The 22,088-nt window shown below is 44.4% G+C and overlaps 1 protein-coding gene across 2 annotated transcripts in view; it reads right to left on the bottom strand.

The window, feature by feature from the left end:
• NDRG2 (NDRG family member 2) overlaps positions 1-22,061 on the bottom strand; it is a 40,440-nt gene extending 18,379 nt beyond the window's left edge. For both annotated transcript variants that reach the window (XM_083145276.1, XM_083145277.1), the window contains exons 1-4: positions 22,019-22,061; positions 2,011-2,081; positions 1,878-1,919; positions 546-651 (exon numbers count right to left, since the gene is read on the bottom strand). In XM_083145276.1, the coding sequence (XP_083001402.1) occupies positions 546-651; positions 1,878-1,919; positions 2,011-2,081; positions 22,019-22,046 (247 nt within the window). In that variant the 5' untranslated portion in view covers positions 22,047-22,061. The remainder of the gene's footprint in view (positions 1-545; positions 652-1,877; positions 1,920-2,010; positions 2,082-22,018) is intronic.
• Between the last annotated feature and the right edge of the window lie 27 nt (positions 22,062-22,088).

Below are 22,088 nucleotides of genomic sequence, written 5' to 3'. Positions count from 1 at the left end.
TGAAAAACCCTGTCGCCCTTTTGACTGTCGACCTAATCCATGTTGACCTAGTTGCTGTCTATTCAATGATCCATACCAGGCTGAATCACCCCCTTCACATCTAATTGAGGAAATCTGTGAAATTGGAAAAGGTCCTATTAAGAGGTTCATGCAGAGTGATGCAATTAGCCTATGTACCAGCCAAAAAAACAAAAAAGGAATATATCCTGAAGTTTTATGTGGATACTATGATCATTGTCGTTGATGATTAGCACGAGACAGTTACCCAACTTGTTCTTGTTGCCAACTATATTAAAAGTAATGAAATAAATAAAATATAAGAAAGCATCAGATAAATGATAGAATGAGAGACTGTCCTTTTAATGTGACAGAAGATATTTGGACTCCGATAAGACAAATAGTTCACATGATTTCAAAGACGTCAGTCACAGTGGTCATACAAATACAGATAACACGGAACAGCCAGACACAAACAAGTGACAAAAACAAGACGCACACAGCAGTTGACAACACGTCAGTTGAACACAGACAGCCCTCATACTCACGGTCCATCCCTACATCATGGAATGTTACAATCGCTGGCCGCTTGGGTTTGGGGGTGCCCTGAATTGTGACTGTCACCATCCCATAAGGAGTCTCGATAGAATGCTTCTACAGCACGAGATACAGAGAGGGAGATCGTGATAAGTATAAATCATAATTCTAGAGTGATGTACAATAAAAGAACACTATCATACCAAACTAGAAAGGTCAAATATGAAAGAGCAAAAATGTGGGTCATGTAGAGTGAATGCTGAAAAAACTGTTTTTTTTTTTCCATTAAAAAAAAATCACCATCTGTTGGACTGCAAAGTCTAATATCGGAGGAGGTCGGGATTTTATGCCAAAAACCGGTGCACTTTGCACCTCCCAGGATCACCTCAAATGGAACGTATGTTTTTCAAGTGCAAATAAATAAGCATTTTGTGTCTGCAATTTTGTGGTTATGTACATTTTCTTTTTAAAATAAAGGTACCCCTGAAGAGTACATAAACACGTGACCAGAGATCCAATACAAACATTGCATACAATCCCAAACTTTTACTGCCATATGGTAACATACAAGGAATAACATGCCAAAAATACTATGCTGCCAAGCTATAACTGAAGCATGTAGAAATCCAATTAATGGTCGTAATACAGACACATCAGCTCTTTAAAATGACATATAATCCGTTTGCATGTAATGTTTCTTCTGCCCAGACAATGAGATGGGTGCACAGATGGCAGAATAACAAGATTGGGAAAAATACATCTCGGATATCAGAGAAGAGAAATGGAGATTACTTTGCAAGTTAGAATCATGGTGATATCTGTAAGCCTAACTTAGGTCTAAAACAGATGAGCATAAACCTAGTAAACATAATAATAATTATAATAATACAAAAAAAAACAAAAAAAACTATAATGTAACAGGGGAAGTGACACCTGTTATAATACAGTGTGTATTACACCATTGTCAAGTGTGATTTATTGAACAAATGTCATTTACTTGTATTTTAATGTTCCACAAAGTACTGTGCACATTAGACAGTTAAAAATAAAAATTAGAACCAAGATAGGATGCCCCATTTGTAGAGGACATAGAAAAGATGTAAGGATTATGCTTTCACATTACATTGCAGGCTATTCTACACTCACCCCTAGGTGGCTATAGATGGGCGTCAGGGAAGCACAGCACATTCTGTTCTACAGTGCAGTCACCCAAATATATATGGTGCAGAAAGGGTTTTATTTTTAGTATTTTGTCTAGTGTCCATGAACACAGCACTGATTACACAGACACAAACCTGTGTACAAAAAATGAAAACACAACAGTGCCCACACTCATACTGTACCTGCTCTTGCACTTGTAGTAGCTTTGCTGCAAGCTCAGCTGCCTAAAAGAAAACAAGGAACAGGGGTCTGAGGTTCATTTCATAGATAATCAGCTAGTTAATAACAAGTAAATGCTCAGAGTCCGAGATTCACCTTTAAAGGGTCCAGGATAAGAGAATTATCCTCTGCGATTTGAACTTCTTGTAGCTCCGACATCTCCAGACCTGGAACACAAATATTTCACATATTAGTAAATTGTTTGCTTAACCAGCAGAGTGATAAAAGAGAAATGACAGCAAGTGTTGTTTGTTTACAGCAGAGGAGCTATAAAATGGTGTCGTTATTACAGAACCAGACACCTCACCACTCATCTATTTTTAGTCTCAAGTGGACCTCCTCCTTAATTCACCTCCTATAACCTTAAATAGGATACAGCAGCCTGGTACAAAAGCCGTTCAAATAAGCAATGCTGCTGGAAAAAGCACTGACTGACTTTCCCGGGTGCTGGACGGCTCCCTGACAGTCGGGGTTCCGACAGTCATTACTTCGACGTCGGAATCCCGACTGCTCCCTCGTGGGGGTCCACGACCCCCATAGAGGGAGAATAAAATAGGTGGCGAGCGCAGCTCGCCACCATGCCCGCAGCGTGGCGAGCGCAGCGAGCCCGCAAGGGGCTTCATTGCACTCCCCCCGCCAGTGACGTGCGGTGAGGTTAGTGGTTGGTGAGGCACTAGCTTGGTGGAGCCAGCACTGACGAGCTCTGTGGGGAGCCCTGGGTCCACAATGCTTCTGCACTGACAGGCAAGTGCAAGAGCTGCCGCCTACATAAGCTGCAGAGACCAGCTGAGCAGCTCCTACCCAGACCCAGCGCTCCCTGCAGACCCTGTCGGTGCTGGCTCTACCAAGCTGCCATGGGGTCTGCCCACTGTTCCACCCCCCCTGCTGATGTTTTTGTGAGGGATGTTTAGATGGGTGGCTATGGGCTGGGGACAGGGATTGCTGGTTAGATAGGGGGTCACTGGGCTAGGGGATGGCTGATAAGATAGGGTGGTACTGGGCTGAGGATAGGGATAGCTGGTTAGATAGGGGGGCACTGGTCTGGGAACAAGAATGGCTGGATAGATATGGGGGCACTGTGCTGGGGACAGTGATGGCTGGATAGATAGGGGGGGGCACTAGGTTGGGGACAAGGATGGTTGGATAGATGTGGGGGCACTAGGCTGGGGACAGGGATGGCTGGATAGATAGGGTGGGCACTGGGCTGGGGATGGCTGGTTAGATAGGGTTGGCTGGTTAGATAGGGCAGGCACTGGGCTAGGGAAGGGCTGGTTAGATATGGCAGGCACTAGGCTGGGGATGGCTGATTTGATAGTGTGGACACTGGGCTAGGGAAGGGGAAAGGCTGCTTAGATAGGGGAGGACACTGGGCTAGGGAATGGTGTGGCTGGTTAGACATGAGGGCACTGGGCTAGGGAAGGGGGATGGCTGGTTAGATACAGGGGATCTGTGCTGGGGGTTGTGGGATTGCAGCACTGACCTGAAGGACTGCAGTTCATCAGATCTGGCATCAGGCGTGGGGGGAGCTGTCAAGTCCCGCTGATGAAACTTCCTAGCTGGTCTCACCTGGAGCCACTGGAGCTGGGGCCAGCGCCAGGGGAGAGGGGGAGCCACTGGTGTCTCCTGGAGCCGCTGGAGATGCGGCCAGCGCTGGGGGAGCTGGTCGCTGGGACGCTGCCCGCTGGTGTCACATTCTAAAATGGAGCATCCGGAGCCGAGGTCAGCGCTGGGGGAGAGGGGGAGCTGCTGTGACTCGGGCTGGCGCTGGGCGGCAGTTAACAATTTATTCCCCCTTCTGTTATTACGTTCAGCGCATTGCAGCGCAGGAGCTGGGTAGAGGGGAATCCTTCAAGTCACATACTGGAGCGTCCAGAGCTGGGGTCAGCGCTGGGGGATTGGGGGAGCTGCTGTCACATTAGACGCTCGGGCTGGCGCCTAATGTGACTAACAATTTATTCCCCCTGCTGTTATTATGTTTAGCGCTGGAGCTGGGGCCAGCGCTGAGGTAGAGGGGGATCCACCAAGTCATTCCCCCGCTGGATTCTTGATTAGCGCCGGGGCTGGGGCCGGCTTACGGCACCTGTGGAAGCTTCCAGTGACTTGGTCAGGGACGTGCTTTCTGCTTCTGACTATATGAAAGCACGCCCCTGTCACTGAGGCAGCGCCACTGTGCCCAATCACATTTTCCTCAGTGACAGGGGCGTGCTTTCATATAGCCAGAAGCAGATAGCATGTCCCTGACTGTCACTGAGGCACCGCTATAAGTGCCGCCTGTAATGCTTTTTGTAATGGGCATTCACTGCCTGCTACTTGGTCCCGCCCCCTACCCACCCCCTATTTCGGAAACGCTAACATTGACACACGGAGGCACCGCTCTTGGTGCCTCCGTAACCAATTAAATTAAAAAAATGGTGTAAAAGTGATTATTATAATATAAAGCATATACTTATGACACATATGTGTCATAAGTATTTTCTTTGTATTATTTCATTAATCATTAATGACAGGGGAGGCACTGCCTCCCCTGCCTCCCCTGACTGCACGTCCCTGCCCCCCGCTGTGCAGTCGGGATTCTGACGTCGGAGAAATGACTGTCGGAATCCCGACTGTCGGTGTGTCATACCACACCCGACTTTCCCTCCCAGAGACCTACAGGTAGCAGCGGCACATGGCATCCTACTAAGAGGTACAGTTGCTAGGTCAGAGTTTTTCACATTTTTTTCCAAGAGAGTCCCGTACTGACCCCACCACACTGCGTATACAGAATTATCTCTACCATTAGCACAAAGTATTCAGGAATAAGGTGGACAACAAATGTGCTAAACATCCAATACTGTACTGCATATAGATAATGCCAGTATATAACTTATTTGTACGCCTGTGTATAAAACAGGATTATTAGGAAAGTTCACTGTATTGCAATGTATCAGGAGAATTCAACAATGTGTGTATACACACTAGAAGGAATTAGAGACGCCTTCCACCTTCACGAGCACCCCTCCCACCTGTTCCCAGATTGTTTTTAATTAGCACTCAGCTTGGCACATAATTATATTATATATATATATATATATGCGGAGTGCTAGTCTATGGGACTGTTTGGGGCGTGGCGCTCTTTGGGCTGCTGCAGCTGGGCTGTTCCATGGCATCATTTCGTACATTTTTCATCACCCCTTTAGTTTGTTTAGTATAAATGTAGCACCCTTCACGTTTTATTACCTCTTACTTATGTAAGTCTTATCACATATAATTTCCCTTATCCCTGTACTATCACACCAATGTGATGCCATAGGGTGGTTCTGCTGGGCTGGCGGGTCCCGTGCCCTGGACTTGTCTCAGAGAAGCGTTAGGGACTTGTCCGATAGAGGTCACCTGGACGTGGTGGACAAGCTGATAATAATGGCCATCATTATGCCAAGAACCTCAGAAATGCAATATAGCAATGATATTCATAGGTTTAGCATTTATATTTAGTGTGCACCTGCAATCTCCTCCTCCTGCCTGAATTCAACAATGTGTCTGGTTTTGTTCAAATACAAATATTTTGGCTTTTTAGGTCATGGTATTTTTAAGTTATTGCTCACTTCCATGAAACATGCAAGTTTTTCTCTGCTGTTTAACCCGAAATTTAAATTCTTCATCCAAGGGTTTGTCTGCAGCTTTGCTAACTTTACAAGACAAACACAGGTGGAATGGGATGCAGTTAGAATCCCGGCGGTCGGAATTCCGACACTTTCTCCCTCTATGGGTGTCCACGACACCCATAGAAGGAGAATAAATTAGTGTGCCGAGCGTAGTGAGGCACTGGGCCCGCTGTGTGGTGAGCGCAGCAAGCCCGCAAGGGGGGGCAGCGATCCACGTCCCCCCCCCTTGTCGGGATTTCGGCGGTCAGGATTCCGACCGCCGGGATTTAGTACCAATCCCGGTGGAATGCCTAATGCCTTAATCCCTACGTGAAGCAAGTTCTCTGCACACATACACCTTAATGCAGTGGTTCCCAACCTTTTTTGAGCCAAGGCACCCTAGATAATCATAAATTTGTTTACGGCACATTAGGCCAAAAGTTTCTTATTGAGAAATTCAGAAAAATATATTACATTTTGTGTCCCTAGTGTCCCAGGGCACCAAGGAACACAGTTTGGGAACCACTGCCTTATTGTGATGTTCATGGTGCTCAGGCATGGTCATATTTGAGGGTTTTATTTAACCCTGAAGAAAAGCTATGACAATATTGGAAAACTGAATGTGTTGCTTGGGATTATCCCCCTCGCCATTATCTTTGGAGCTTGTTGCTGTGTTGTATCAAGGTATAAAGCACATCAGCATCCAACATGACTTTGTTTCTCTAGGTGTCTAACCAGAAGTGCCTACAGAGTAAACTCAATAAAATGATTTTTGATTCTTAAGATGCCCATACACAGTACAATAACTGGATGCATTTTGGACTACACCGATGAGCGTGCGATGCGATCCAAAGCTAGTTCAAAAAGTATGTGCAGCACATACTTGTTGTACTGCGTGCAGGAACGCACATCGCACCTGCAAAAAGCACTGTGAATGGGCACCTTTACAATTAAATCTATTTTTAAGAGTTCATCTGGGGACACTTATTAACCATGTGATGCAGTGAGAGGTGAGGAACTAGCACTTAATAGGTGACCTTTTTGTAGTAAATAAGCTCCCTCCCCTCCAACCCCTTGCTCAGTTTGAACTTAAAAAGCCTCACAGATTTGTTGGGGGAAAAAATTAATGACAAAATCATACTTGTACATAATTGTAAAAACCCTAGGTGGACTGAAAGTCGGAGCAAAGTCATGAAATCTGTAGAATTTTTGGTACTTGTGAGTTATCTGGGCGCCCGATTTTTGATCGTATACGCATCGCATCGGATCGCGTCGCATCGTGTGTTAACCAAATGGCATGCGATGCGACGAGATCACCACCCGAACCCGATTTTACATCGGGTACCATCTAATCTGATCACGTCGCATCGCATGTTAACCACATGGCATGCGATGCGATAGCACCCGATTTTAGCAGGGCAAAACCCCCAAAAAGTGACACAACGTAAATCCCATCCCCATTGTTAACGCCACTCCACTATCAACGTGAACCCGAAGCGTGGCGAGCGCAGCGAGCCCGCGAGGGGCGGCGGTACGCATCCTCCGACCTTTTCATGCCCTACTATCCACTAGGGCGTGGAGTGAGAATAGAATAGTGTGGCGAGCGCAGCGAGCCACCGAGCCCGAAGCGTGGCGAGCGCAGCGAGGGGACGCGGATACCTTCACAGGTGAGCGCATACCTTCGTGGGCTTCACTGGTATCCGCTGCGCTCGCCACGCTTCGGGCTCGGTGGCTTGCTGCGCTCGCCACACTATTCTATTCTCACTCCACGCCCTAGTGGATAGTAGGGCATGAAAAGGTCGGAGGACGCGTACCGCCGCCCCTCGCGGGCTCGCTGCGCTCGCCACGCTTCGGGTTCACGTTGATAGTGGAGTGGTTGTGAACATCCAATATCATTCATCAATATCATTCATATCTGACACATTAAGGACAACTGAATTTAAGGAATAACTGTAATTAGCATATCTCAGAAATAAATTATAATAACAATCAACACATAGCACAAAATAATTAATCACCGTAATTATTTATCTAGCAAACTGAGCGCATGTAGAATGCGGTTAAATGGGCTGTCTCCCGCCAGGCACTTTCGCCACACAAACTCCTGCATATAAGAGTCCAGGTGATGGCGGGCTGTGCCCCGCTGGCGTTTGTTCCGCCATTTTGCACATCCCCACAGTCTTTCGATGTTTTGGGTGTGTGCACCAGTGTCCGGGTCCACAAAATTGTAGCGATGGTTGACTCTCAAGTGACTGTAACCAGCCCGCTCCAGTTCTGCAGTTTTGTATGCCCGCCAGCAATCGCTGACAATTGTGCTTCCAGGCGCGACGTGCTCCACAATTGCATTGATCAGAGTTGTCGCATCTCGCTTCGCAACTGGTAGCATAAAACAGTCCCCTGTTTCGCGGCACACTCCTCCAAACACCCACTGCTGTGGGAGAACTCTGCCGACATTGGCTTGTCTTTTCGCAAAGAGTGTCTCATCCACTTCCACTATTTTCCCTGGTCCACCAATCTGGCGTTGAGGCTGCATTGACATGCCTCCCGCATCAATGCATTATAAAAGATAGTACTTTTATTACAGATTTTCAAATTCTTTGTGCAAAACTCTATAGAAGTGAGTTCATCACACCAACAGAAAATGAAGCGCAGTATTGTCATAAACGGCAGCCTGCATCCGGGGTAAAATAGCGAGGCCCGCAGACTCTGCTTTTTCCCACAACTTTTTATGTAGCAGCGCCATTTGCGCTCTTTTATAGACAGGCGCATAGGGTGGCCATTTGGACATGTAGCTGTGGATGGAAGCAGCCCATTGTCCTGCAGGAATTGAACTGTATCCTCTTCAGTTTTAGGGAGGCTGAAGATACCGTCCACCAAAGCCATATTGGGAAATAGGGTGTAAGGGGCAAAATGGGGCAATATTGGGGCAAATGTCAGAAATTTCACCTCACAAATAGTCTGAGATACACCAACACTGGAAATCACTTGTTTTCTCCTGTCAAAACTACCTCACTGATTTTCTGCCAGATGTGGCAGAGGGCGGGTTTAAAAATGGGCGGGAAGTGTTTAAATCGCGTCGCGTCGCATCCCATTGTATACCATACAATAAGCATACGATGCGACACGACGGCAAATCGCGTCGCATCGCGACGCATCGTATGCTTATTGTAATGACATTCAATTACCACATCGGGCGCCCGGATAACTCACAAGTACCGAATTTAGTTAATGCATGAATGGAGGACCATGCAGCTGCTCTACATAAATGCTCTGCGAAAAATCAATGCTGCGGTACCCACTATGTTCCAGCCCCTTGAGTGGAAATACTATCTGGCAATAGTCTGTTTTGGGGCTGGCCAACCACTTTTCTTAGCGTTGTAAAGGATAAGTCAAATATATCAGTTTCCTTATATCGGTTGCACTCTTGAGTTAAATCTTAGCACTCGTTTTGTGTAAGACACAACAGACCCTGAAACATTATTTAATGTGATTTAGAAAAAGTAGGTACAGGTATTACAGTTTATTAAAATCAAATACTGACACCACTTCTGGATGAAAAGGTAGTATATGTAACACTGAACTATCTTTGTGAATTAACAGAAATTGAGGTCTACAAATCTGTCTTTTGTTACCCAGTTTGTTTTATCACTGTCTACTATTGTAAAGCGCAACGGAATCTGCTGCGCTATATAAGAAACTGTAAATAAATAAAGTTCCTGAATATGAAATTCTTCTGCTTGATAATATAGCTTAAAAGAAAACAACTTCCAAGTTACCCTCTTCAGGTTCAAATCGCCTGCAAAGATTCAAAGGGTGGTAACTGAAGAACTGATAAGACCAGATTTAGATCCCAAGACTCAATGGGATCCCTATACAGTGACTGTTTATGTAATGCACCCTGCAAGGTCTTTCCTTCAGGGATCAGAGCCAAACTTCTTTGAAAAAAATGCTGATGCCTGTAACTTAGGAGAACCTAAATGAGGATCCAACTCAAGGCTGCTTGGAGAAAGAAGGCAAGGGAAAGGAGAAATTATTATGCCATGCAATAATATTCTTTCAGACTCTAGGATAAAAAGACACCTTCCAGCTTTAATCATAGTCCATATTACTGAAGAAAGTCTTTCTTGTTCAGGATCCTGGCTTCTAGAGCCATGCCAATAAATGACAGTTGGTCAATGAGAAAATCGTTCTTGGACCCGCTGCCATGTTTAGTACCTCTGAGTACTAAACTCCTCTTGTCTATTTTGGCGCTACCAAGATTGCTGGAATTTTTTCCTATTTTGCATCTTTATGATCATAAGTATTTGCAGGGGGGGGGGGGGAGGAGATAACTGCTAGATGAAAACTCCATGGGACAACCCTGGCATCGATTAAAAAAAAATAGGATTTTAATACCGGTAAATCCTTTTCACTGAATTCATATGGGGTACTGAGGTCTTATAACCTTGGGGAATAGAGGGTATCCGACAGGAGACAGGCACATAACATTTTCTTCAACCAGGGTGTGCTGGCTCCTCCCCTCTACTTCCCCCTACCAGCCAGTTAAGAAACTGTGCCCGAAGGAAGGATAACGTATGTGAGGTAGGAATTAGCATTAAGATAACGTGGTGAGATTTGCACCAGCACACCACAACAAACACAACAACTCTCTCAACTAAACGTAGTTAACCCCGTCATTGTGTTATTAGAACATAAATGATATTAAGATTTTTGTAGAGCAATTAGTCACCAAAACTCAGCTGCTCCTAAACAGGTCAACGGACCTATAACTTTACAGAATGCCAGAAATTGCAATTAGCAAGAAAGCAATAAAAAAAAAAAAAAAAAAAAAAAAATCATTAATCCCCGAATCTCCAACAAAAACTGGCAGCCATTAGATCCACCTCTGACTGGCGTCCCTGCCTTACCAGATTGCTGAAAATTTCTGAAGAGACCATTCCCTGGAAGAATGGATTGTAACTCAAAAATTCCACCTTCCAAATCTCCATTCTTGGGATAAATAATATGACTATAGCTGGATCATGAATCTGAAAACATTCTTTCCTAGTCAGGGTATTATGTTCGAGAAGCAAACCAATGGGGAGCAACCTTTATTTCTATAAAGGTATAAGGATGCAGCATAAGCAGGTGGTCCTCCTCTGCTAGATGTGCTGGGCCAAGTAAGTTTTTTTTTTTTTACCCGGTTATGCAAGAAGGTGTCTACATTTTGTAGGCATTCTTATACCTTATATATTCTCTACTTAAAGTTTTTTTTTTTTTTAGACATTTTAAATTAATTTAAAAAGAGTATTAAAAAGGAGTGACAATTGTGCATGTGAGCAAATGTCCCCTTATTAACCAGAAACATTTAATGCTCATTACACTCATCAGCCAGCTAGTGGGACATTCAAACCTCACAAATTGTATATAGGAGTACTTGCAACCAAATAGGTAGCACACCAAAAAATATTTTGGTCCCCAGTGACCGCATGCGCATCGTTTTCCAGAGTTGCTAATACTATTTCAAACCCTCTCCTGGTTTGTCTACATGTGCAATGATTGAGAGACCCACCTAAATGTCTGTAGACATTAATACCACTTGGTGCATCTTTCGACGCAGCCACCAGTCACACCATGTAAACTTGCACCAGTCTCTGCGGTACGTGCAGATTTGCCATCTGAGTATGGCCTCCAATGTGAGTTCATAAATAGTTCAGTGACACAACTGGGATGCAGCTATAATACCGGCAATCGAGATCCCACCAGTCAGGATCCAGACACTGTCCAGAATACCCACACCAAAATCCCGACAAGGGACGGGACACCGGAATCCCAACAGACGATATCTCGCCTGCATACTAAGTATCATGAAATCATACTAAACCGCTGTGGCACTGCCTACATGCGTCTGAATAGCCAGCCACCTCCCAGGAACAATAAGTACATTTCCAAAACACTTTGGATAGCATGCATCTTAATCTGTACTGCAACTGTGCACAAACCACAGGATGCATGATGACTTGTACTGCGCACCTAAACCACAATACAAACAAAAGCAGAACTAGAATAAAATCATTGCTTTTTGTATGAGGCTCACGGGGCCAATTAAAATGGTGGTCACCTTGTCTGCTGCTAGTGGGTGCCAAACAGAACAATTCAATGCACCCGTGGTAATACATTTCAGCTGAAATGAGGTGCAAGTGAAATGTGCTACAACGCCATGTTTCAGGTGCTCAAATGGGAGATAGAACATCCTAAATGTGGCTCTAGATGGGTAAAGCCACTGAGTGCACGGGGATGGAACAGGGGTGTTGAAAGCTCCAGTGGCCACCCGGAATACAATTGAATCAGGCCGACTGTGTCTCTACTCCTATGCGCCTACCCACACCAACTTTTGTGGGCACACCATCTGGTCTTTCCTTATTCTCATACCAATAATCCCATACACATTGTTAGATTTGGTCTATTCAATTTTGCTTGTATAAGCACACCATCTGGTCTTTCCTTATTCTCATACCAATAATCCCATACACATTGTTAGATTGGTCTATTCAATTTTGCTTGTATAAGCAAAAATTTAATTGAAATCAAATTGACATCGAAAGGACAGTGAACCGTTTTGAGCCACATTACATCCTGATGTATGGCCCGAGCCATCGAATAGAAAAATAGACTGTGCCGGCAAGACACTCCCCTGCACATTCGCACAGAGGAGCGATGGTTTGCGACTGCACATGCATGCACAGCTGCCTTGGTGAATTGATTATTTGCTGTCCTGTTCGCACTTAGCTGTGGGGGGCGGTGGCAAGGGGCTGCACCCATGGGAACACCCGGCATTTCATGGGCATCCCCATGAAAACGCTGGTCGTTGCCATGTAAATGCCCCAGAGACACAGATGCGGGGGACAGGCAGCCGACGCCAGCGGATGGCATAGATCTTATGCTGTGTACACACGGGTACAATCAGCATGAGATTTTTGACTATATAGTCAAAATCTCATCGGGATCGCATGCAGATCGCATGGGTTTTTAACCCTTGCGATCCCGATGCTATCTCAATGGGCGTTCACGTATCGTAGCCAGAAAATCTTGGCTGCATAGACTTTATAGTGCAGATCTGCACTATGTAGTCAAAATTGTATGCAGATCGCATACATGCCTTGCAACGCAATCCTGATGTGATCTGATCGCGTTTGGATTGCATCGCACAGTACTTGCACCGTGTGTACACACCATAAGATCTACAGAGGTGTCTTATATCTGAAAGCGCTTGCAAATTAATTCGATGGTCGGCAACCAACGAATGATTTTGTCCCCGCAAACGCAAAAGGTGTGAATGGATATTTTTGCTAAACATCCATCTGAATGCGCGCAGGGATATTTGGCGTGCGAGCTGCGCATATATGATATGCAAAGCTGCAAGTTTCGAAGCTTTGTGCGTCAACCAGAATTACTCCCATAGTACAGATCTGTACTATATAGTACAAATCAAATGAGTTCTGCTTGCACCGTGCGAACACCCCTTTACATTTAATGCATTATGCCAACATTGCTTCCATTATATTAAACATGATGGATCAGGATAACACTTATGTTAAGATACCTGTAAACTTAAAAATATGATGCACAAAATTACTAACAGATGCATAAACAAGGAAGCTACAGCTTCATAGCAAATTTTACCTCAAAAAGTAAAGCGGCACCGATATTAATTGCAAAGCCTGGCCTCTTCCAATGTTGAGGACAAACCCACCATGAAGCTTCGTAAACATAACTTGCTGTGTTGAGGACAAACCCACCATGAAGCTTCGTAAACATAACTTGCTGTGTTGATTTGTTACTGTAGAGCTTGTGTCAATAAACACAATAGGAAAGGATTATGAATCACAGGACAAGCCCTATTATCCTCCTCTGGGAACGGATCCTTCTCCCTGTCCACAATTTTGCCAAGGACTACAAAAACATTGCTTCTGGAACAATTGTGCTCTTCCTGTCAGCCCCATTTACGGTGTACAAACAACTGAAGTAGATGTGGTACAGAATGCTAAGTAGGATAACTGAACCCAAGCAGAACCACTTGAAAGCCCCCTTATAAAAGAGTTGGCCCACTAGACAAACAACGTGGTGATTTGGTTTTGATCATTTGGTTTTCCAGCTCATTAGGTAGAAGTTTCAAACCCTGGATGGAGATTAAGTGCCAACCAATCAGCATCTATCATTTTATTTTACAAGTTTGGTTTAAAAATATGACAAGCAGAAGACGATTGGTTGGTACTTTATTTCTCTCGAAGCTTTGAATCATTTATCCTTTCAGTCATTTATATAATGCTTTACAACGAGGCAGATTCAGAGTTGGACGCTAGTCAGCTGCAACTGCATTATGTAACCTAGACACAGATGCAGTATATAGGGGCTGCTGCCAAACCTCCAAAAACTGCATTTTCTGAAGTCTGGCCACATTTTTTACTTATCTGCATCTCGCCCAGTATGTCGTAATGACAAAAATACAATACCAAATCAATTTGGCCTCAAGCAAGCAAGCATGCTATGCCACTCCCCCAGCAAGTGTCACTCCTTGGCATCTGTAGGAAATCCACTACTGAACAGCTTTATACCTACATTATATATACACACTAAACACCGACCAGCGGAGTTTATAATTCCCATGTGTTGAGATGATTTTTCTTTTTACCAGAAGGGCTTTTTTTTTTAGGTCTGCACTTTCAAAATTAATTGATGCTAATGTATATTTGTTAATTATTGGATTTTTTTTAATGTATGTGTCTATTAAATGTAAATCATGATTGCGCTCTCTTTTGCTAATTATTAATTAGGGATCACATTAGCTTTAAAACAGCCTAGTGCAAGAGACACTTCTGAAATCACTCCCCAAAGTCCTATCTACTTGCATTTGTGTTAAATAACACGGAGAGCCAGCATTATCTGATATTTTTCTGGCCTGAAAAAAAAATAATCTGTGGCAGGTATTAATTGAATTGTCTAATGTGGGGTACACACCAGGATGATCATGATTGTGATAGATCATACGATGGTCACATGATCTGTTGGATCACGATCTGTACCCAGTTGAAGGGATCGTTTTCAAACACTGACTGTAGCAGGTAGGATCTGCAAAACGACCAGCAAGGACGTGCATTGGATCAGAATCTGATCTAAAGCATGCCCAATTAACATACAATCTTGACCGATTGTATAGAAATTGGGTGGATTGAGGCCAAATCGTTCTGGTGTGTACCCAGCATAAGAATAAAAAAAAAAAAAAAATCTATCAAAATAATATTGTGATTTTTTTTTATGCTGAAAAATTTACCACAATTAAATTCCACCCATAGTTTAAAAGTATATTTTTCTCATCATGCCACCTGCACGTCCCACATAAGGCATATGAAACAAGGCAAATACACTGCTTAATTTAGCTACACATTTGACTATGACATCATAGGTATAGTAATTCCCCAGTAAATTGGAAGGGAGCCAGCAATTTTCTATGAGTCCTGATCAAGTCCCCCAAATTTTGGAGTTTGCCAGATATTTCAATAGGAGTAGCAGAGCATGATACCTGACCAATGTGTCAAACATATACAGGTAGAGTATCCGCTATCCGGACATCCCTTATCCGAATTATTCCAAAAACCGTGGTTTTTGGAATCATTCGAATTTTTTTTTTTTTTTTTTTTTTTTAACCCCCCCTAACCCTCTTTTCATACTCACCAAGTCCCCAGGCGTCCACAGCAGGCCTCCGGCATCTTCTCCAGGGTCTCCAGCGGTCCCAGGAATGCATTGCGCGAGTGTGCGCGCGCGCGCCGGTGACGTCACCGGTGCGCGCGCACACTCGCGCAATGCATTCCTGGGACCGCTGGAGACCCTGGAGAAGATGCCGGAGGCCTGCTGTGGACGCCCAGGGACCACCGGACACCATCAGGGGACAGGTAAGTATGCTTTAAAAAAATATATTCCAAAAACCGCAAAATTCCCCTATCCGGAATGCTCGTGGTCCCGAGCATTTCGGATAGGGGATACTCAACCTGTATTGCAAAGACATATTACTGCCCACGAGAAAAATATGGGGACTGCACAGAAATGTGCATCATTACTACTACTACAGTTTATTTATATGGCGCCACAAGGGTTCAACAGTGCCTAACAAAATATAAATACGCAAAAATAAAAATGTACTTACAGTACAAGCAAATTTTGGAAATGTACATGGTAAATAAATATAGTTGCATCAGATGACAGTGAAATAATCTTTGGGGTAACAGAGACCTAGGGTTAAGTGTCGTTGAAAGAAATATGGAGTACAAAATAGTTTAAGGGGTTTATATCATACTGAAATACTTAGTGGAGCCCTAAACATCAGAGTGCACCATTTCAGAATCACCCTTCCAATTCATATTTATTGAAATTGCCTTAACATAGGCTGTGATAAGAGTCTGTACCTGGCGATCAGTAAGAAGTAAAGTGATCACTTACTATCGCCTTAGGACAGCAGACTGGCTACTGCACATGTGCTGCTATAGAGCTGCGCGTGTGGAAAATTATCCAATAGTCATTAGAACTTCGGGCTTCTTATCTGAAAATGGCATTATGCTCACACATGCAAGATCTGCATAGAGGAATCATTTGTCTTTTGATAAGGGGAAGGGGGCAATTCTATCTGTAAATATGTGAAAGTTAGGGAATAAATTCAAGGAAATAAAATAAATTGGAAATTTTCAATTAAAGCACAGCTCTAGTCCTGCCTGGGATGCCGGGCTACAGGCTCATGTCACCTGTGGGATGGAACAGTCCCATCAAGCTTGTTTAAGCTATAGATCTTGTTGTGTTCTCTGGGCTCATTGTGGCCATTCGCATTCTTAATTCTTCTGCAAGGTAGCCTTACCAGTGCATCTGTCCCATAGAGCATTGTCATGGAAAACCTTCCCCAATGCCACAAGCCATGCACATATCTAATATGTCACTAGGTCAACCACTAGTGTTCAACAGTGACTAGGTCGACATTATATATATATATAATTTTTTTTTTTAAGTTGGTTTCATACTTTACTATACAAATAAAAAGTATGAAATGCAGTACACTTATACGGTGTCCTTGTCAACATAAATCATGAAAAACTCATGTCAACCATAAGCTTGTGTCAACCTTGGGTATGGCAACCATTTCAAGGTGTTGACGGTCGCCAGCATGTTGGTTGACAGTCATTAGGTCGACACCATAAGATGGACATGCAGAAAGCTTGACAGTGTCAAAATGTCGACAGTCAAAAGGCTGACATGGGGTTTTTCGCATTTTTTGTGACCCAACTGTCGACACTGTAAACATGGACACTGAAACGTAGCACTGCATGGCCCGCTGCACTCACCATGCTTCGGGCGCAATGCCTCGCTATGCTCGGCACACTATTTTATTCTCCCACCATGCCCTAATCGATGGTAGGGCATGAAATACTGCCTGTTGGCTCAAAAAAAAATGTGGAAAACTCAATTTCAACCTTATGCTTGTGTCGACCTAATGACCCAGTCGACCTAACCCATATCGACCTAGTAGTGTTGACCTAATGCTTGTCGACCTAGTGACAGTATCCCAATTCAGCCATTGCTGTGACATTACCAAGCAAGCAACGGCATTCTGATTCACCCACCGGCCAATTGCTGGATTCACCTAAAAGTGCTTGCTGCCTGTGGGTCAGTGAGTACCTTTGAGCTAAATCTCTGCCCCTGTAAAGTGCAGGAATACCGGGACCTAAAGTCATGTCGACCAACATGCTGGTGATCCAATGACCGTTTGCCGTGTTGACCTAGTCACTATCAACCATTATTGATCAACCTAGACACGGTCTACCATTTATACTGTATACCATGATCTAGAGCAGGCGCCTGGCCAACCTGTGGCTCTCCAGCTGTTGTGAAAGTCCCAGCAACAGTTTTGCTATTATAGAACGCTAGACCTGTGGCAAAGCATGCTGGGATGTGTAGTTTCCCAACAGCTGGAGAGCTACAGGTTGGCCAGGCCTGATCTAGAGCTTAGTTAGCCATTTCATACCCTGTGTAGCTAATCATCCCTCTAGGAAATACTGCAATTATAGCAGTACATACTGTAAATGAACAGCAAGAAGCAGAATAGCAGAAGCAGATGTCTTAGCACTTAGCATGCCTTTGGCCTACTTAACCATGTTACCGTCTTTCCCCGATAATAAGACACTGTCTTATTTTTTTTTTTCCTCCAAAAAAGACCATAGGTCTTATTTTCGGGGGAGGGCTTATTTTAATAGACCTTGACCTAGACCTTATGAAATGCCCCACAATTTAATGTGCCCCCCTGCGCCTTTAAGAAATCCCCACTGCCTTTATGAAATGCCCCACAATTTAATGTGCCCCCCTGCGCCTTTAAGAAATCCCCACTGCCTTTATGAAATGCCCCACAATTTAATGTGCCCCCCTGCGCCTTTAAGAAATCCCCACTGCCTTTATAAATGCCCCACAATTTGTATTTTACATGCCCCCACCTGTTTTATTGAAATTCGTTGATGGCGTGTTGTGGTGAGCAGCAGCCATCCATCCAGCCACTCACTCACTCAGTCAGTCAGCCGCGTGATGTGCGCGGCGCGATGTGCGCGGCGTGACGTCACGCCGCGCCTACCGCAATGCATCCCTGGGAACGGGAGCTGCGGTGCTGCTGGTAAGTGAGCAGAGGGCAGCGGCGGTCAGCGGGGGTCAGCGGGGGTCAGCGGATGCATCAGGGGCCGAGCGGAGGCTACACATTAGGTGTCCACACAATAACATGGGGAAAATGGTAGGTCTTATTTTCGGGGGAGGGCTTATTTTGGACCAGCGTCCAAAATCTGGGGTAGGGCTTATTATCGGGGTAGGGCTAATTATCGGGGAAAGACGGTAGCTAGCCTGATAGCAAAAGGACAGGACCTTGGTATGTGGTATTTCCCTTCAGATGCTAGGCTGGCCTCATACTCATCTTTCTTAAGTCACTTCATTTTTTTATTAAACAATTCCATTTGTTTTCCCCTCTCACTTTACACACACACACACACACACACACACTATATTCAGAATAGGCATTATTGTTTCAGGTTTTGTTGAAATCCAGTTTATAAGCTGAAATTATAGAAAAGTTGAGCCAAAAGTTGCAAATTAAAAAAAAAAAAAAAAAAAAAAGGAAGAAGAATAATAATTAGGTTGCAAAACCAAAATGTTGGGAATGAGGTGTGTGTGTGCACGTGTTGGTATTACAGATTTATATAAGCACACACCAGCAGATTATATATATACTCAAACTCTGAACAGCCCATTTAATAAACCAGTGGGGTTGGTTTATTGATTAATAGCAGGTACAGCCTTACACACTGTTACATGTACACTAGTGATCGAACCGAGTGGTGTTTCCCAAACAATCAGTGTATACTGCAAACAAGCACTGTATTGGGATGCTGGAACACCTTTATTGCAGGCATCAAATAGGTATCTAATAGGACCTAAGTAGCAGACTCCTCCCACCATGAGATCTAGGCCCTACAAACTGTGGCAGGGCATGCTCGGATGTGGAGTTTCACAACAGCTGGAGAGCCAGAGCTACATGTTGATAAAGCCAACAAAAAAGAGCGCTAGCTCATGTTTAATGTGTCTTATATAAAGAAGAGCTAACCTAGCTATGCATTGACAATTTCTATAATGGGTGCAATATGTGCTGTGCTCACGGGTCCCTAGGTCTGGAGTATCAACACTGCACCCATGGTTCATTGTTTACCTTTCCTGTGCCCTGCATTGGGCGCTGAATTCAGGAAAAAGCTGTCAAAATGGCTGCCACACATGCGCAGTAGCGAAATGAAGTCTCTGAAACATGGTGGTCGCCATGTTTCTGGAGACCTGCAGTAGGCTCTAGCACATGGGTCTTCAAACTGTGGCCTTCCAGATGTTGTGGAACTACATGTCCCAGCATTTTCTGACAGTTTTGGCATGCTCTTCTAGGAAAAAATGTGGCAATGCATATTGGAACATGTAGTTTCACAACATCTGGAGGGCCACAGTTTAAAGACCCATGCTCTAGCACAGGCGTTCTCAAACTATTTTGCTCTGGGACCCCGTCAGACAAAAAAAATTATTAGAGGACCCCAGCAAGTTACCACAGAAAGGGCCCTGATGAAGAGACATGCTGTCTCGAAACATGTCGACCTGGATTTAAGTGTGCACAAGACATAGGGCGGGATGTACTAACGGGAAAATGCGGTAAAACACCAGTTTTACCGCATTTTCCTATGTATCAATACCCGTCCGCCCCATTTTCGCAAGGGAGGGTATCGCCACCCTCTGGGTGGCGATACCCTATAGAAGCCTATGGGCTTCTTTTGCCGCCCGCCATCCGACGTCCGCGCACCCACCCCCTCCCGTCCTCCTTTGATCTCCTCCTCCCCCTGGTGTCACAGCCGGCAGGACATCCGGCTTCAGGGGGGAGGAGGAGACACAGGGGGACGCTGACAGCCGCCGGGAGGTGACGGAGACCCCCGCAGCCCACATCACAGGTATCGCGGGGGTCTCCGTTACCGCAGCCCGATGCTGGCCGCATATGTTAGTACATATGCGGTAGCATCGCGGCGGCTGCCGTGCGAAGGGCGGAGATGTATGTTGATACATCCCGCCCTGAGAGACTACAACCGAGATCAGGTGAGTGTGTATGAGCTGGTCCACTGCCATTTGGGTCCGGAATACCAGGTGGGAGTGTTGATAGCCCATTATCACCATCAGATTCAGGTTTGCTGCTCAGAACAGTCTTATTTTATAATAAATATTTTCACTTTGTGTGGATTTGCATCAATAAAAAGTTTATTTGAAAATACTAAAAGAAACCTTGATGAGTGTCAACCCACCATTTACATCGTGAGTACGGGTGCGTGTCACCTAGTAGAAAGATACCCAGATACGTGTGTTTAATCACTCCCCATAGTGAGTTTTTTGGTACGCCTATGAATTCACATGAGGAGTTGTGAGATATTTCTAAAGGAACAATATAACCCATTATATGCACCATCTCTTTTTATATTATTTGGAAGAAAAATACACAAGAAAAAGAAGAAACAAAGAAATTAAGAAGGACACGAATATCTTGGAGAAAAATATACTGTCTCGACGTTAAGGGAAGTACTCTCCGTTTTTTATGCTTGGCACCCTTACATTTTTGCACAGCAGATTTGATCTATGCCCATAGGAAGAGTGCCTAGTATTTGAATCCCATCTGTACATATACGTGTTTATTCTCCAGGGGCATCTAGGGTGAGACCCCAGGGGATTCAGAAGGGCGAACTTCCGATACATCGAGCGCCACGTTAACCTTCACTCCAGTTTTTTTTTCCAAACACAGTAGTCTGATGGTCAGCAACATGGAGTCGGGATCCCATGCTGAGGTGGTTAGTACCCACTGTGGGGTCAGGACCCACAGTTTGAGAACCGCTGCTCTAGCACAATGCCAGAGCCTACTGCAACATGAAAGGGTGGTTGCCTGTGCAAAGTCTGCCAACGGGCTCCCTCCTCTGTTAAAATGCCCCTGACCAAACAATCAGCTCCTGTCATTTTTTTGACGTTCGTAACATAGCTGAGCTGGTTGGCTGGTACTTTATCTAGCATCCCAATTTGTCCCTTACGCTTGCCCATTGTTGCTATTTCCAACACATCAGCTAAATGTTAACTGCGCAATATATCCCACTCCATGTCTGGTACCACTGACATAATCACGTCAGTGTTTTTAAGGTTATGGTGTGTAATAATAATATAATATTTAGAAAATAAATTGTGAAGTATTATGCAGATTCCCAGACACTGCATGGCGCATGATGTAGACAGCGCTGCCGATCCTCAGAAACCAGTACATATTAAGTACAGGATAACATGTATGTTTATATGTGCTAAGCCGCTGCCCCCCTAACAAAACATGATTGGAGCTTTAGAGAGATAGATATACACACACACACACACACACACACACACACACACACACACACACACACACACACTAAGGGCCTTATTCTAGTTCACTCTCTCCCAAAATCCTTCTTAGATGGACAAAACCATGTTACTTGTGCAGAGAGAATTAGATTTGGGTGGGGTTTTACTTCAAAGTGAGATCTATAGTGCAGTGTAAAAATAAAGCAGTCATTATTTTCCCTGCACAGAAACAAAATAACTCACTCAAATCTAATTGTCTCTGCACATTTTACATCTGCCCCCCTGCAGTGCACATGGTTTTGTCCATCTAAGAAGGATTTTGTCAGAAAGAGTGAACTAGAATAAGGCCCTAAGGCACATACAGTATAGTGATCTATAATATAAACGCAAGCAAACCAATAAAACCAGATATGCAGGAAAATCCACCAGACCCTAATGGAGGTTTATATCAGTACATGGTAATGAATAGGACAAGCCTTAAACAAGCATATAGATGTATGTGCCCAGGGCTGCTGATTGGGAACGCCGTGTACCTCTTTCACTCTTCTCCAGCCCTTTCATCTATCAGTTAATATGATCCAGTCGATAGAGAGCATAGCAATG

The sequence above is a fragment of the Crinia signifera genome, chromosome 1, assembly GCF_055691185.1.
Source record: "Crinia signifera chromosome 1, ASM5569118v1, whole genome shotgun sequence".
In the NCBI taxonomy this organism is placed as follows: domain Eukaryota; kingdom Metazoa; phylum Chordata; class Amphibia; order Anura; family Myobatrachidae; genus Crinia; species Crinia signifera.
Note: the sequence above shows the minus strand (reverse complement) of the source record. Positions and strands in the feature narration are given on the sequence as shown.